Below are 15394 nucleotides of genomic sequence, written 5' to 3'. Positions count from 1 at the left end.
GAGAGAGAGAGGCGGAGTGCGAAAGAGAGAAGCGAAGAAAGAAAGAAAAAAAGAAAGACAGAAAGATAGAAAGACAGAAAGACAGAAAGATAGAAAGACAGAAAGACAGAAAGACAGAAAGATAGAAAGACAGAAAGATAGAAAGATAGAAAGACAGAAAGATAGAAAGACAGAAAGAAAGAAAGAAAGAAAGACAGAAAGAAAGAAAGACAGAAAGACAGAAAGATAGACAGAAAGATAGAAAGACAGAAAGACAGAAAGACAGAAAGATAGAAAGACAGAAAGATAGAAAGACAGAAAGAAAGAAAGACAGAAAGACAGAAAGAAAGAAAGACAGAAAGAAAGAAAGACAGAAAGAAAGAAAGACAGAAAGAAAGAAAGACAGAAAGATAGAAAGACAGAAAGATAGAAAGACAGAAAGATAGAAAGACAGAAAGATAGAAAGACAGAAAGATAGAAAGACAGAAAGATAGAAAGACAGAAAGATAGAAAGACAGAAAGATAGAAAGACAGAAAGATAGAAAGACAGAAAGATAGAAAGACAGAAAGATAGAAAGACAGAAAGATAGAAAGACAGAAAGATAGAAAGACAGAAAGATAGAAAGACAGAAAGATAGAAAGACAGAAAGATAGAAAGACAGAAAGATAGAAAGACAGAAAGATAGAAAGACAGAAAGATAGAAAGACAGAAAGATAGAAAGACAGAAAGATAGAAAGACAGAAAGAAAGAAAGACAGAAAGAAAGAAAGAAAGAAAGACAGAAAGAAAGAAAGAAAGAAAGACAGAAAGAAAGAAAGACAGAAAGAAAGAAAGACAGAAAGACAGAAAGAAAGAAAGAAAGAAAGACAGAAAGAAAGAAAGAAAGACAGAATGAAAGACAGAAAGAAAGAAAGAAAGAAAGACAGAAAAAAAGAAAGAAAGAAAGACAGAAAGAAAGAAAGAAAGAAAGACAGAAAGAAAGAAAGACAGAAAGAAAGAAAGAAAGAAAGAAAGAAAGAAAGAAAGACAGAAAGAAAGAAAGACAGAATGAAAGACAGAAAGAAAGAAAGACAGAAAAAAAGAAAGAAAGAAAGAAAGACAGAAAGAAAGAAAGACAGAAAGAAAGAAAGATAGAAAGAAAGATAGAAAGAAAGATAGAAAGAAAGAAAGAAAGAAAGAAAGAAAGAAAGAAAGGAAGGAAGGAAGGAAGGAAGGGAGGAAGGAAGGACGGAAGGAAAGAGAAAAGACAGGACAAAGAACGGAGCTCTGGATGGCTGGTTGACTGGTTGACTACAGCTAGGCCAGCTAGCTAAGCTCGCTTATTGCACGATTGCCTTGGTTGGTCGATGAGAATATATATATATATATACGTCACACATATGAAAAAGGTCTCGCAGAATGACAGCGTGTTGCCAGCCAGCCATCCAGCCATCCAGTCACAATAACGAGAGAATGCCCTGGCGCATGACGCCTTCACACTGTCGTCGTCCTTGTCGTAGGTCATAATCGTCGTCTTGGTCACGATGAGGACGCGAAACGGCGGCGACGAGGATGCCCGTGGTGGCCGCCGCGCTTCGCGGAGGCCAGGGGAGCGAATCAGCTGTTCGCCTCGGCAATGACAACATTGAACACGCACGACCCCCCCGGACTGTGTGTGGCAGCACTTCGACGCGCGTTTCCGCGGCCGCGTTTCAGGATCCGCGTTGGGCCGTTGTTGCATCCGTACGGTTGACTTACCTCGAGCCTGGTGCGCCCGGAGTGTATCATCCTTTTGCGTCGCGTTATTTTGCAAAACTTCCGGGAGTATACCCGCACGGTGCAGTCGCGAAAAAAAAAAACCGTCGGTTGAGCGAGTCGCTACGTTTCGCGAGAGAAATGGCCGAGTCTACTGAATGCTCGACGTGCAATCGCGTAGGGGGACGGAGGGGTACTGCCACTGGACGGTGCGCCGCCGCTTTCCGTCGGCGCTGTCGCGGCCGGCGCAGTTGATTGGCCGCCGACGGCCGACTTGACGACAGCGCGGCCAACCAGCGCGCTCGCAGCCATTGTTTACACGCTTCCTATTGGATCGTTATTTTTGAGGGAGTAGGACGACGACGACGGCCGCGACAGCGACGACCGCGACGTGCACTTTGTGTGCAACGACGTGAGAAAGGCGCAATTCGCACTCTGAAAACAAGGGAGATAGCAGAGGCGCGCGCGCGCGCGCACACCAACACGCACGGCGCGTGCATGGCAAATGCGGAATGCTTGGTGTAGTTACAGGCAGCGCCGTTACCGACGTTAGGATTTCAGACGAGTTACCAAGCGGCAACTCGTCCCAAATATATTTAATACATAAGCGCGCGCATGGAGTTAAGATCGGCGCGTGTTGCTAGGTTCGCTTTGATTCGTACTTTGAGTAGAGAGAACGCGGTCGGGAAATAGCCCCGTTGACCTGGATTCAATTATGACTCGACCGAAATATTTAATTTACGGATGAGGGATCGGGAAACGGGGGTGAGGGGCCGAAGCGACATGCGAAGTCTCAATGATCCGAGCGGGCGTTGGTGATAATGCAGCTGCCCACGTAACACGCATGACAGTTTGACGGCTATAATAGTCGACTTTTTTTTTAGTAAACTTTAAGTCGACTTATAAAGTCGACGTTTAGTCGATTATTCTATGATGACTTTTTGTCGATTTTGAATGTCGACTATTTTCGAAAATCTTAAAAATTACCTTTTTAAGTTTCAATATAGTCAACTTTCTATTTATTATTAATAATATCCAGATGTGCGCTATATATATTCCAGATGATACAAAATACTTAAAAAATGACTTAAAGATGGCTTTTTTCAGGTCATTTGCAAAACGAAAAGATATTTACACATAATAGAAACTTGTTAAAAACTTGATCGTTTTAATTGTATTATATTCTTTAATTGCATTATATTCTTTACATATAACACATTTAAAAAATTATAAAATTATTACATTCACCAAGTCGTCGAAAATGTTAAATTTTATTTACATTACGCCAAATTAGCTAAAAGACGACTTATTATAAACGCTACAATATCGACTAAAAGTCAACCTAGCCATAACTTAAAAGCTGCAATAAATTTACAATTGTCGACTTATAATACACAATGTTGACTAAATGTCAATCTAGGGTGTGATTTATGTAATGCTGCAAATACTTGACCAATCAGAAAAAAGAATTTTACAAACTGGCCAATCAAAGAAAACATTTGCAGCGTAAAGTGGATCATCCCTAATCATAACTTATAAAAATATTATGGAAAATTAGCGATTTATTAGGATGCGGTTCATTTGACGCTGCAAATGCTTCGAAACGTTTGATTAACAAATCGGAAGAAAGAATTTTATTAACTGACCAATCAAAAAATACTTCGAAGCATTCATAGCATCAAGTGGACCATAGCCATAATCATCATGAAGTCGAATCTGAATTGACTACATTGGCTAACTAACAGCCGACTATAATCATTTGCCGATTAAAAGTCGACATTTAAGCCTGACTTTAAAGTCGACTTTAGATTTCTTCTACCGACTGACAGGCGACTTTGTGCTGTATGGGTGACTACTCGTCTCAGTGCCTACAAACACTTTCTTCGCGTAATAAACGAATAGATCGAAACATGAAAATTAAACAGAGTGGTGAGTATATTTCAAATATATTTCAAGATTATGTTTACGTGGAATATTTATGTATTGTTTGTGTTAAATTTATATGAATCTTTGTCATGTAGACAACATAAGCAATATGAAATATGTGAACCCCCAAAAAACACAGTTACATCAAAATAATCATGGTTACGTCATAGCGACATGCGAATGTCCGCTTTGTTACGAATGTGATGTCACAGCAATACTATGGTGATGTGCGAATGTCATTGTAACATGTGTTATTTTATTATGACAATCTCACAGTGACATTATATTTTCTTCCTGTTGTGATTCTATTGCGACGCCTTTGCTATGGGGGAATTATTATAAGCTGAATAATATAAGAATTAAGAAGAATAAATTTTATAATTATTAATATATATCTTACTTTATATAGTATTGATAAATAAAAATATATAGACGAGATAGAAACTTTATGCAATCCAGCGATAAAAATATATGTATATCATTCAATGATTCAGATTATTTGCATAGATGGCATGTAAAACATAATTTAGATAATTTACATTGTGTATATATGTAGATATTATTACATTTTACGTGTAAAATCATACTCCTGAAATTAAGCAATCGAATGATAAAAAAAGATATGACTTACAATGTTTTGCATTATTACGAATGCACTGCGACCCAATGGAGAGATTGCGTAATGTAAATGATGATGATTAATTGGATAAGGTGGATAATCATGGTCGATTAATTGCGTTTTATACGTAATAAAATGCACTTTATTACGTATTGTAAGCGCTTGAGAAATACGTTTAAAAATACATTGTTTTCAGATTAATAAAATATAATTGATACTCCATTACAATAATTAATAAAAATTATTATATAAATAAAATATATTATCATATTTATTTAATTTTCTAAAATAGAAAATAAAAAAATTTTATTACACGTTACAATAATTATATCTGGAGAGAAAAGTATTATGTCTGTAATTTCCAAGTTTTGCTATAATCTTAAATTAAAAATACTAAGCAGTTAAATAAAAAAAATATATTTTTGTTTATCATCAATTATACCTACATTATCATACGATTATACTAAATTGCGCCGAGTTCTAGACAAAGCGATGATATTATCGATAAGCCATGGTATCGGCTTATCTTTCAATTGTAGAATTCAATAGCAGGTCAGTATAACATTATCGAAGCATCGAAAGTAATAAAAAATAAATTAGATCAAAGATGATAAAAAAGAAATACGATATTTATAAAATACAATGTCTGGTCCAACATTTAAGCCCATTAATTTCGGAAATTTTCATATAATTATTTTGAATTCTCGATTTAATATAACATGAAATGTATTTTTTACTATATATTCATTAAACGCAGATAATTAAGTTATATTTACCGGTAATCGTCGTTGTGATATCGATAAACGATAAAAATTTATTGTAAATAAAGAATCAATAAAAATAACGGATGTATTTGTAAAGAAAAAAGATTGCACGCATGCAAACTAACAGATTGAATACGGAATCTATATTTATATTTTTTACAAGGTTGATTGTGATTCACGCGTGACTGCGTTTAACGCGTAAACTACGATCTTGTACTCTGAGGAAGATTTATACAATAGTTCCACTTTGCATCCTATCGCCTCGTAATAATCTTTAATATGTAATAAAAATTTATGCATAATCTATAGTAATAATTTAGAGCGCGTCTTGATCTTTCAATCGGTGAACTTTGTGCCATCACAAAAATTCAGACATAGCCCGTGCAACCTTGTCGTTATCGGTAACGTGACGTCGCTCGATATTTATTTCATTTGTCAGTATTGATAAAGCGAGCGAAATTGGAAAATATCAAATTTAATTAGACAACTTTTAAACATATATGTAGTATAATATTTCGCATTCGCTTTGCTCTTACAAAGCAGAAGGCGTATGACATCACTGTCACCGTTTATTGTTTTTACGAGTTTATTTTTATTTATTTATTTGTTTATATTTCACACTCTGACATTTAAATATTTTTATTGCTGGTTGTCTATTGACTTATTAATTTTACGGACTTCTTTCTATGCTTATTTATTTTTATATCGTTTCTCACGATGTATTGTAAGCTGGTTTCAATTTTAGTTTTCTGTTCTTTATTTCATTTAATAAGTGAAAGCTGCTTTCTAACTAGCTGACGTGTTTTATGAAATTATAGAATTTTTATGTCATTGTTTTTTTAAACCGCGTTATCGTAGCCTATATATTCTAAAAAATATAGGTGTGGATTTAACACCATACGGTGTAAATATAATTCTCATTATGTTGATATTAATAATAGTGTAGATTAAAAAACTGTAGCGTTAAATCCATATTGATGTTTATATTAACACAATGAAAATTACTTTAACACTGCATGTATTAAGTCCATTCATATTTTTTACAATTATCGTAGTTCATATATTTTTAAAAAAGTATAAGTGTAGATTTAACACCATGTGAGGGGTATAAATATAATTCTTACTATGTTGTATATTAATAATATCAACATACCAATATAATGTAGTTTAAAAACTCAGCGTTAAATCCATACTGATGTTTGTAAATATAATAATTATTAATACAGTAAAAATTACATTAACACCGCATGGTGTTAAATCCATCCATATTTTTACAGTGTAGATTACTCAAATGACTAACCAGCTGTGACCAATACTCATTTATTTTGAAGATCCACGATCGATTTTGTCACGTACAGTAGAGAGTGTGAGGCTATTTTTTAATATTATAATTGTGCGATTACTGAAGATGGCTCGAAATTAAAACGAAACGTTCAAATGTATGTGTCTCTAACAAACTTTGTCGATTATTTTACATCAATTGATTTTTTCACCGAGATCTGCGTCTGACTCTTCCATCATCGGCCCTACTATTTAATTATTATTTTGTTTAATTTGAGAGTCCTATTAATCTTATATTTTTTTAAAATTAATCCGAACATACAGATGACGTGATCAAATTAAAAACAAGTACGCATACATATTATTTTTGCATGATTTAAACCAAATATATAGTATGTATACGAGTATACATAAAATGTTTATAAGCTTAATACGGATATTTAATAATTGAAATAATCTGCGTTCTGAGAATGACTCGAGCCAAAATACGTAAACGTTTTTAACATAATATAATTATTTTGATTCACATATTATTTATTAATTTTACACACAATGTACCGCGCTTTTATTTACTCTTTTCTTTCGTAAAAGTTTATTTTATTATCTATCTATAAATTGAAAAATAAAATATTTTACCAAGTATGCAACGACGTGATTACTGTTCTGGATAAAATTACAGTTTTATTGCAAATTATTACATGTAAGTGTGTCATATGTGTTTTAATGATTATTTTCTCCTTCTCTCGTTTCTGTTACAAAAAGATCCATATGATTATTAAAACATATTTTAACTAAAATTATCTTACAAGACTTCCACTTAACAATTGCAAATATATGTGTATTCATATATTAGATTAATCATTTCTCAAAGAATTCATTTAAACCGTTCGTTTTGTGATAACATTTTTATTTTTATCGATGTCGTGAAGATTTCACACGTAAACAAGAAATATGATTATTCTGTTATTCTGAATATTATCTGAAAACTTTTAAACTGCAACGATAATGAGAATTTACAAAAATATTTATAAAAATATTGCATATGATATTTTATTGCTGTCTAAAAAAATTCTTTGAAATACATATATTTATACAATTTGACTTTTGATTAATTGATTTGATTTCGAAATTGACGTTGAATAATTTTATCAGTTAATTATCAGTGTTATTTAATCAAATCGATGTGAATTCTAATAAAGAAATTTTTCGATTTCGCTTGCACGGTTAGATCATTTTTGGGATATGACACTTCTTGCAAGATTATTATCAAACGAAGATGATTGATACAAAAATTGATATTGTTGCAATAGCCAGTTATTGTATTTTTAACTGTCGAATGTATAATACGTTTTGATATTTAATAAATAATTATAATGAGAGGTAAATTTCTGAAGACTTATACGATTTAACACGATATGCAACAACGGGATAAGTAACGTGATAAGTAATGTGATAAGTAACAATTTAGAGTTTCTTAATACTAGTGTACGCAAGTTTGATATCAAATTACTTGTCAGATATTGAAGTGACGATCTATATGGTACACGATCAAGTTTGTTTTCTATCTTCTTTTTTCATGAACACTCGAAAATCTATTTAGAACTAGGACAAGATTTTACTTTTAAAGCCCGTTTTTATCAGAGTAACTTTAATCTCAGTTCAACTTACTCTTTATCTTTTTCTAATTCTCAGAACTGAAAAAAGATGAAGAATTAGTTAAACCGAGATTAAAATTAAACTATATTAATAGAAACGGGCCCAAGTCTAAGTTAAATTTCCGGTAAAAGATAGTCTATCTTTCTATCGTTACTGGTTTTTTTAACGCATATTAGCGAGAACAAATTTTACACCATCGCGGTAGTGTTCTCGAGTAAAAGTCGATAAAATTTATTCCTTATTATGTAGCCGGATTAAAATCACTTAATCAATGCCATCAAGAAAGGTGCAAGTGAGAATGTTAAGAAATCGAATTCTATTTGATAATTGAAAATACATTTTATAATTTACAGGTTATTATGTGGTAATTGTTGCTGCCTTGGCAGTTATTGTTACCGGAGTAACTGTAAAGGCACCTGAATATCCGTCCTCAGGTATCGTCATATTGCCTCATCCGAAGGAGTATAATTTATATTACATTTGTCAAGACACAATTTGTAAAAGCACAATTTACAAGTGTCCCGATGATCTGCATTTCAATAACACTATTAAACAATGCGACTGATCGCTCGCAGGACGTTTCCCCAGAATGAATCCAAAGACTGAATCAGATGAGGAAAAGGCTGGTAAGTCTAATTGCGTCGGTACATGTCCAATTTTGAATCCTGAGGATAAAACGATACTTCTGCCGTACAGAGGTGACTGTAAATTTTGCTCATGCAACAACGGCACGCCTATCGTTTTGTCCTGCCCATCCAGCTTACATTTTCACGAAGCGGAGCAAGTCTATAACTGGCCATGGATAGTCGATTGCCCATGGTAGATAAACAAGGGCAAAATCTGTAGACAAGGATTAAGGTAAAAAGAAGAAAAAGTGCAGTTTTGCGATTCTCCACTTTTATCGCTAATTCGTACATTGGAAGAGATGGAAGAAACAATGGTGATTTGGACGAACACGCACCTCTTCTTTCTAATTTCTTATTGTGAACAATAAAAAATTTAGCAGAATAAACTGAAATTCATATAGTACATTTGTGTTCGTAGGTTAAAGCAGAAAATTATTTATACAAATTACCAAATTGATAAACGTTATCAATAGATAACAGAGTACTTAATGTGACCTGATTATTATTATATCTTATATCTGATTATTTGAAAATAAAATAAAAGAAATTATTTTATTATGTCAGAATTTTTAATCAACTGTGTCTTTTTTCTCGAAGATATGTATCTCAATTCACGATGTTTTATAAATGTTAAGAAGTTATTTATTGCAATTTTCTAATTTTTATAACTCTTTGCAATTAAATCTAAAGCTAAAATCTTAAAATAAAACTGTCTTAAGAAAATTTAATAAAATTAAAATCGCGAGTTGTACGCTAATTTATTATGTTACTTAATTATCGAAAAATTAGTTTAATCGTAAAGTGCAGAAAATTTCGATCAAAATCAATGTATTTCAGAAGAAGTTTATTAGAGATATTTCTAGAAATTGTGTATATAATCGCTATAAAAGCATTGTTATTTCAGAATGTATTTTGAATAATTAATAAATAAATTTACAAAAATCGAAGAAATTGAATTTTTAAACAAAGTTCAGAAACTTGTAATTTTTTATTATTTTAAGATTATTACACTCTCATTTCCACCATGATGGACGAATACTTTAATAAAATAAAATTTCTATTTTCTATATGAATGTTTGTAATTTTATTCTGCGTTTATTTAATTGATACCCTATAATTGATACGTATAAATATATTTTTGCACCTGCTTCGATATGTTTAAGTGACTTTTATAAGAGAAGGGTTCTGTCAAATGTCAGATATGATAAGCATATACTATGCGATAACGCGCCATGCGCTTATATAAAACTCATTTCATAAAGAGGAATTCGTCAGTTAACAATTTAATAAGTGAAGAAATAGATACTCGTCTCTTCATTTAGCGAATGGATTTTCCATGATGAAAGGTGAGTGTTTGCAACTGACGGAATTCCGATGAAGTGATAAAATAGAAGCAAACAGAAGAATTATTTAATAAATTAATTGTTGAGTGACAAATGTGCAAGATAATTATTTGAACACACAAAAAAAAGAGAAAAATTTGTGCAATGCGAGTAATTGTGTTTGGTTGTGAGTAAATATCAATAAAAAAACGTAAAATAATATAGTAGATACATACTTAAGCTTAAAATATTTTTATCATAATTACTTTGTAGATTTTCCATACTTCCGTAGATACTTCCGTTTTTGAAAATTAAATTACAAGCAAAATCTTTATAAATTTGACGAATAAAACATTATTTTACAAATTTAATTACTGAAATTGATTTCATAAATAATTGATATATCATTATATATACATATCATTTTGAACTTTACGCACATACTTAATGACCATTTTATTCGTAGATATTATATATACAAGTTAAAAATATATTTTTATCATTATGTGATTACTTTATAAATATTCCGTTCTTTCATTAAATTATATGAAAAATATATATAAATTTGATTATTTGGATAAAATATTATTTTCCAAACTTAATAACTAAAGTTAATTTAAAAAATAACTAACATTATATGTATATGTATATAGAAATATATCGGTTCGAATTTTAGGTACATACTTAGTGGCCATTTTAGTGGTCACATTGGGTATTGCCCTTAATGGATCACTAGCTGATATTCCAACAGAATGTCCTGAGACCAATCCACAAAATGAGACAGTTTTTATACCCCATGAAAGTGACTGTACAAAATTCTACAGTTGTCACATGGGAGTGAAAGGAAAGCCATTAGATTGCCCTTTCATGGATGAGAATGGTAATAAATTGCATTTCAATCCTGAACTTCAAGTATGCGATTGGCCCTGGAGTGCAGGATGTCGGACATCGTCGAATTCGACAACTTCATCAAGTATTCCGACAACAATAATTACACCAAATACTACGATTTCTCCGACGCCGACGACACCAAGTTCTCCAACGCCTATAATAACGACATCGAGTACTTCAACATCGACAACTCCGACATCGACGACTCTGACACCGAGTTCTCCAACACCAACGACTCCAACACCAAGTACGCCAACGTCGACAACCTCGACACCGAGTTCTCCAACGCCAACGACTCCAACACCAAGTACGCCAACGCCGACGACCCCAACACCGAGTTCTTCGACGCCGACAACGCCGACAACTTCGACACCGAGTTCTCCAACGCCAACGACTCCGACACCAAGTACTCCAATGCCGACACCAAGCTCTCCAATACTGACAACTTCGACACCGAGTTCTCCGACGCCGACAACGTCGACAACGTCGACGACCTCGATACCGAGCTCTCCAACACCGACGACTCCGACACCGAGTTCTTCAACGCCAACGACTCCGACACCGAGTTCTGCAACGCCGACAACTTCAACACCGAGTTCTCCAACGCCAACGACCCCGAGTTTTCCGACACCTCCATTAGATTCTTGTATATCTGACAATAGAACACACATGCTTCCCCATGAAACTATGTGCGATCATTACTATTTGTGTTTCAATGGCTGGGTAAGTCCCATCTCTCAGAAATGCAACCGTAATTTATTATTTAATTCATTGCTTCGTGTATGTGATTATCCGGAAAATGTAAATTGTAAAAACTCTCCGCCAAATACAGATAAGTCAAATCCATCATCGATTTCGCCGCCGTTTAATTACTCATTGCCGACAAACTCAGATCCTGCTTGGGTTTGCGAACCAAATGGCAAGTACAAAATTCCTCATGAAATTATGTGCAATTACTATTATTGGTGTGTCAACGGCATAAGAGGTACGAATTGGGTAAGATGCGAGAGCAATTTATTATTCAATCCAGTGATCGGTGAATGTGATTATTTGGAAAACGTAAACTGTGGACACAGAAGTACTTCGTCACCTACAGTTCCTTGTCCAACCTCAACTCCAACGACTCCAAGGATTACGTCTTCAATAATTACGACTCCAAGGATTACGCCTTCAATAATTACGACTCCAACGATTACGACACCAACGACTCCAACGATTACAACTACGATTTCAACGACTACAACACCTACAACTCCAATGACTACAACTTCAACAACTACGGCTTCAACGACTACGATAGCTACGACTATAACGACTACAACTCCAATAACTCCGACTAGAACGACTCCAACAAAAGCGACTACAAAAGAAATAACGATTACAACCCCAACAATTACAACAGAAACTACAACAAAAAATCCCAATGAACCCCGTGAGAAATGTCCTCCAAAGGGATCAACGGAAGAAGCGCGGATTGCTCATCCATGTCTATGCAATCGATATTACGACTGCATAGACGGTGAAAAGATATTACAAACATGTCCGATCGGTAAGCATTTTGATTATCTGAGAGAGATTTGCGATTGGACTTCAATAGTAAAATGTATTCGACCGATTCCAACCTTTAACATTTTAACCTCCGACATTGATGACTATAATACTACATGCGCTCCAGAAGGCAGAGCATTTCAGCATGACACCGATTGTTCTGCTTATTATTTATGCTCCAACGGTGAGAAAATTTTAAGACAGTGTATGGAGGGACTTCATTTCAATATGACCATCCAAACATGCGACTATCCGCAAAAGAGTTGCGATCTGAACAGATCCTTGCCAAGAATCAATTCGGATATTTGCCCTCCAGATTCCGTACAGGAAGTATTTTTACCTCACGAATGTGAATGCACGCAATATTATGAATGCATCGATGGAAAGAAATTTCTTCGATTTTGTCCAAATCGTCTACATTTTGATCCTGTTTGGCAAATTTGTAACGATCCAATTGAGGCCAAATGTGTTGCTGATACAATTTCGACAACGTCTACTTCAATATATACAACATCATCAACTACGGAAGCTATCAATGAACCTCGCACAACGTGTCCTCCTAAGGGATCAACTGAAAAAGTACGACTTCCTCATCCATGTCTATGCAATCAGTATTACGAGTGCGTGGAAGGCGACAAGGTATTACGAACATGTCCAATCGACACGTACTTTAATGACGCAACAGATGTTTGCGATTGGAGCACCGAAGTGAAATGTATCTCACAATTTCCATCTCACGAAATTCAAATTAAGAGTTACGATATTAACAATAAATGTTCTCCAAACGGCAGAGCGTTCAATCATGAAGATAGTTGCACTGAGTATTATTTATGCTCTGAAGGTGAAAAAGTTTTACAATATTGCTTAGAAGGACTTCATTTCAACGTTACTATACAGATGTGCGATTATCCGCAAAAGAAATGTAATCTAAATACGTCTGGGCCACAACCTATACCGACAGTCGCCTTAAATATTTGTCCTCTCGATTCCATACAACAAATACTGTTGCCTCACGAGTGTAATTGCACGCAATATTATGAGTGCATTGACGGAAAACAGATTCTTCGAGATTGTTCGGATGGTCTACATTATGATTACGTTCGTCAGATTTGCAATGTGCCGATTGAAGCTAAATGTAATGATTTCACAACAACGATTCCTCAAAGCTCATTTCCTACCATCCCTGATTCAAGTAAATGTTACGACGAAAATAATGAAATACCTCATGAAAATGACTGCAGGTTTTACTACAAATGCAACAACGGTGAGAAGATCTTGAAAACATGTCCTAGAAACTTATACTTTAATCCAAAGCTTCGAGTATGCGATTATCCGGAGAACGTCGCCTGCAACGTTGAAGGAAACATACCCAGTACATCAACACCAACCAAGTGCAAAACAATAACAGAAACCACCAATATTCCTCATGAGACCGACTGTAATTTGTATTATGTCTGCGAGAATGGCGTTAGCATACTTAAAAAATGTTCTCCAAATCTCGTTTTTAATCCTATTCTGAAAGTTTGCGATTTCCCAGAGAATTATGTCTGCAAAATAACACATGACAAAAACAATATTAAAAAGATTGATAAAATAGTTCAAAATCTCGATCCAATTACTTGTATTGGTACTTGTCCGGAAGAAGACCCTGATTATGCAGTGCTACTCCCGAACGATGATTGCAAGAAATTCTGTATGTGTAGCGGTGGCGTAGCATGGGTTCAACCGTGTCCTGAGCCACTCTATTTTGATTCTGTTGAAAAGATTTGTAAGAAAAAGAAGGATGCCGTTTGTGGGATACGCTTATATAATCAAGATAGGTTTATCAAGACTGATAAAATGGATAATGACGATTCGTTGCAATCTCTAACCGATAAAAACGACGACGACGAACGTGAAATATATGACAGATCTCTCGATCCATCTTCTTGTATCGGTACTTGTCTTGAAGAAGACCCTGAGCATGCAGTGCTACTTTCAAACAACGACTGCAAAAAATTTTGTTTATGTAGCAACGGCACAACATATGTCCAGCAATGTCCTGAATTACTTTATTTTGATTCTATAGATAAGACCTGTAAACGAAAGAAGGATGCTGTTTGTGCGGTACGCTCATTGATGGTCGACAAGATATTTGACGACGATTCGGTATCTCTGAGCAAAAAGGACTATAACGAACGTGAATTATACGACAACCCTTGGTATAAGCGGCGTTTCTATAATGTTGATCCGTCTACATGCATCGGCATTTGTCCTGAAGAAGATACCGGCTATGAAGAGTTACTTCCGCATAAGGACTGCAGGAAGTTCTGTATATGCCGTAAGGGTTTAACATACGTTCAACTATGCCCTGAGTCACTTTACTTTCATTCTGTAGAAAAGGTCTGCAGACAAAGAAGGCATGCCGTTTGCGCAATAAATTCATTCAAACGATATCATGCAATTACGATTAACAGAGAGGATGACGAGGACGATGACGAAGACAATTCGATGGAATTCCTGAGAGAGAATAATAAACGTAGAAGACATAACTATTTGTGGCCATACTTCCATAATTTCAATCCGACTACTTGCATCGGTATCTGTTCTAACGCTAAGTGTGCAATGTTATATCCACATACGGATTGTAAGAAATTTTGTTTATGTAGCAATGGTTTCATGTGGATCCAATCGTGCCCTGAGTCTCTTTACTTCGATTCAATACATAAAAGATGTAAACAGAAGGAAGAAGTTGTTTGCGCAGTACGTACGTTTAACCGAAAAAGAGTTGTTGTGATAGATAAACAAATCAGTGAGAACAAAAGAACAATAGAAGTTCGAGAGAGGAACGATGAACGCGAAATAAACAATTTTTGGTCTACGCTTCATTTCCAAGACATATCTACCTGCATAGGAACTTGTTTCAATGAAGACTATGATTATGCGGTTTTGCTTCCAAATTTGGACTGCAGAAAGTTCTGTGTATGTAGCAAAGGTCTGATATGGATCCAGTCATGTCCTAAATCATTTTACTTTGATTTTGTAGATAACATTTGTAAATTAAAGAGA

General features: G+C 34.5%; 3 protein-coding genes across 4 annotated transcripts in view; 2 read left to right on the top strand and 1 right to left on the bottom strand.

Annotated features, from left to right (window-relative positions):
* Positions 1–1886, bottom strand: part of LOC108746017 (F-box/LRR-repeat protein 20) — a 22944-nt gene extending 21058 nt beyond the window's left edge. For both annotated transcript variants that reach the window (XM_018482488.1, XM_018482489.1), the window contains exon 1: positions 1717–1886. In XM_018482488.1, coding sequence (XP_018337990.1) covers positions 1717–1746 — 30 coding nt within the window. In that variant the 5' untranslated portion in view covers positions 1747–1886. The remainder of the gene's footprint in view (positions 1–1716) is intronic.
* Positions 1887–3563: 1677 nt separating this feature from the next.
* Positions 3564–9004, top strand: LOC108746022 (peritrophin-1). The gene is given in 2 exon segments (XM_018482501.1): positions 3564–3642; positions 8313–9004. Coding segments are annotated over 2 exon segments (489 nt in total). The 5' UTR covers positions 3564–3623; the 3' UTR covers positions 8783–9004.
* A 920-nt stretch (positions 9005–9924) lies between these two features.
* Positions 9925–15122, top strand: LOC108745930. The gene is made up of 4 exons (XM_018482349.1): positions 9925–9931; positions 10584–11921; positions 12021–14924; positions 14995–15122. The coding sequence occupies exons 1-4, from the start codon at positions 9925–9927 to the stop codon at positions 15120–15122; spliced, it is 4377 nt and encodes a 1458-aa protein (XP_018337851.1).
* Positions 15123–15394: the final 272 nt, after the last annotated feature.

Source organism: Trachymyrmex septentrionalis, unplaced genomic scaffold (genome assembly GCF_001594115.1).
Source record: "Trachymyrmex septentrionalis isolate Tsep2-gDNA-1 unplaced genomic scaffold, Tsep1.0 scaffold16, whole genome shotgun sequence".
Taxonomy (NCBI): domain Eukaryota; kingdom Metazoa; phylum Arthropoda; class Insecta; order Hymenoptera; family Formicidae; genus Trachymyrmex; species Trachymyrmex septentrionalis.
Note: the sequence above shows the minus strand (reverse complement) of the source record. Positions and strands in the feature narration are given on the sequence as shown.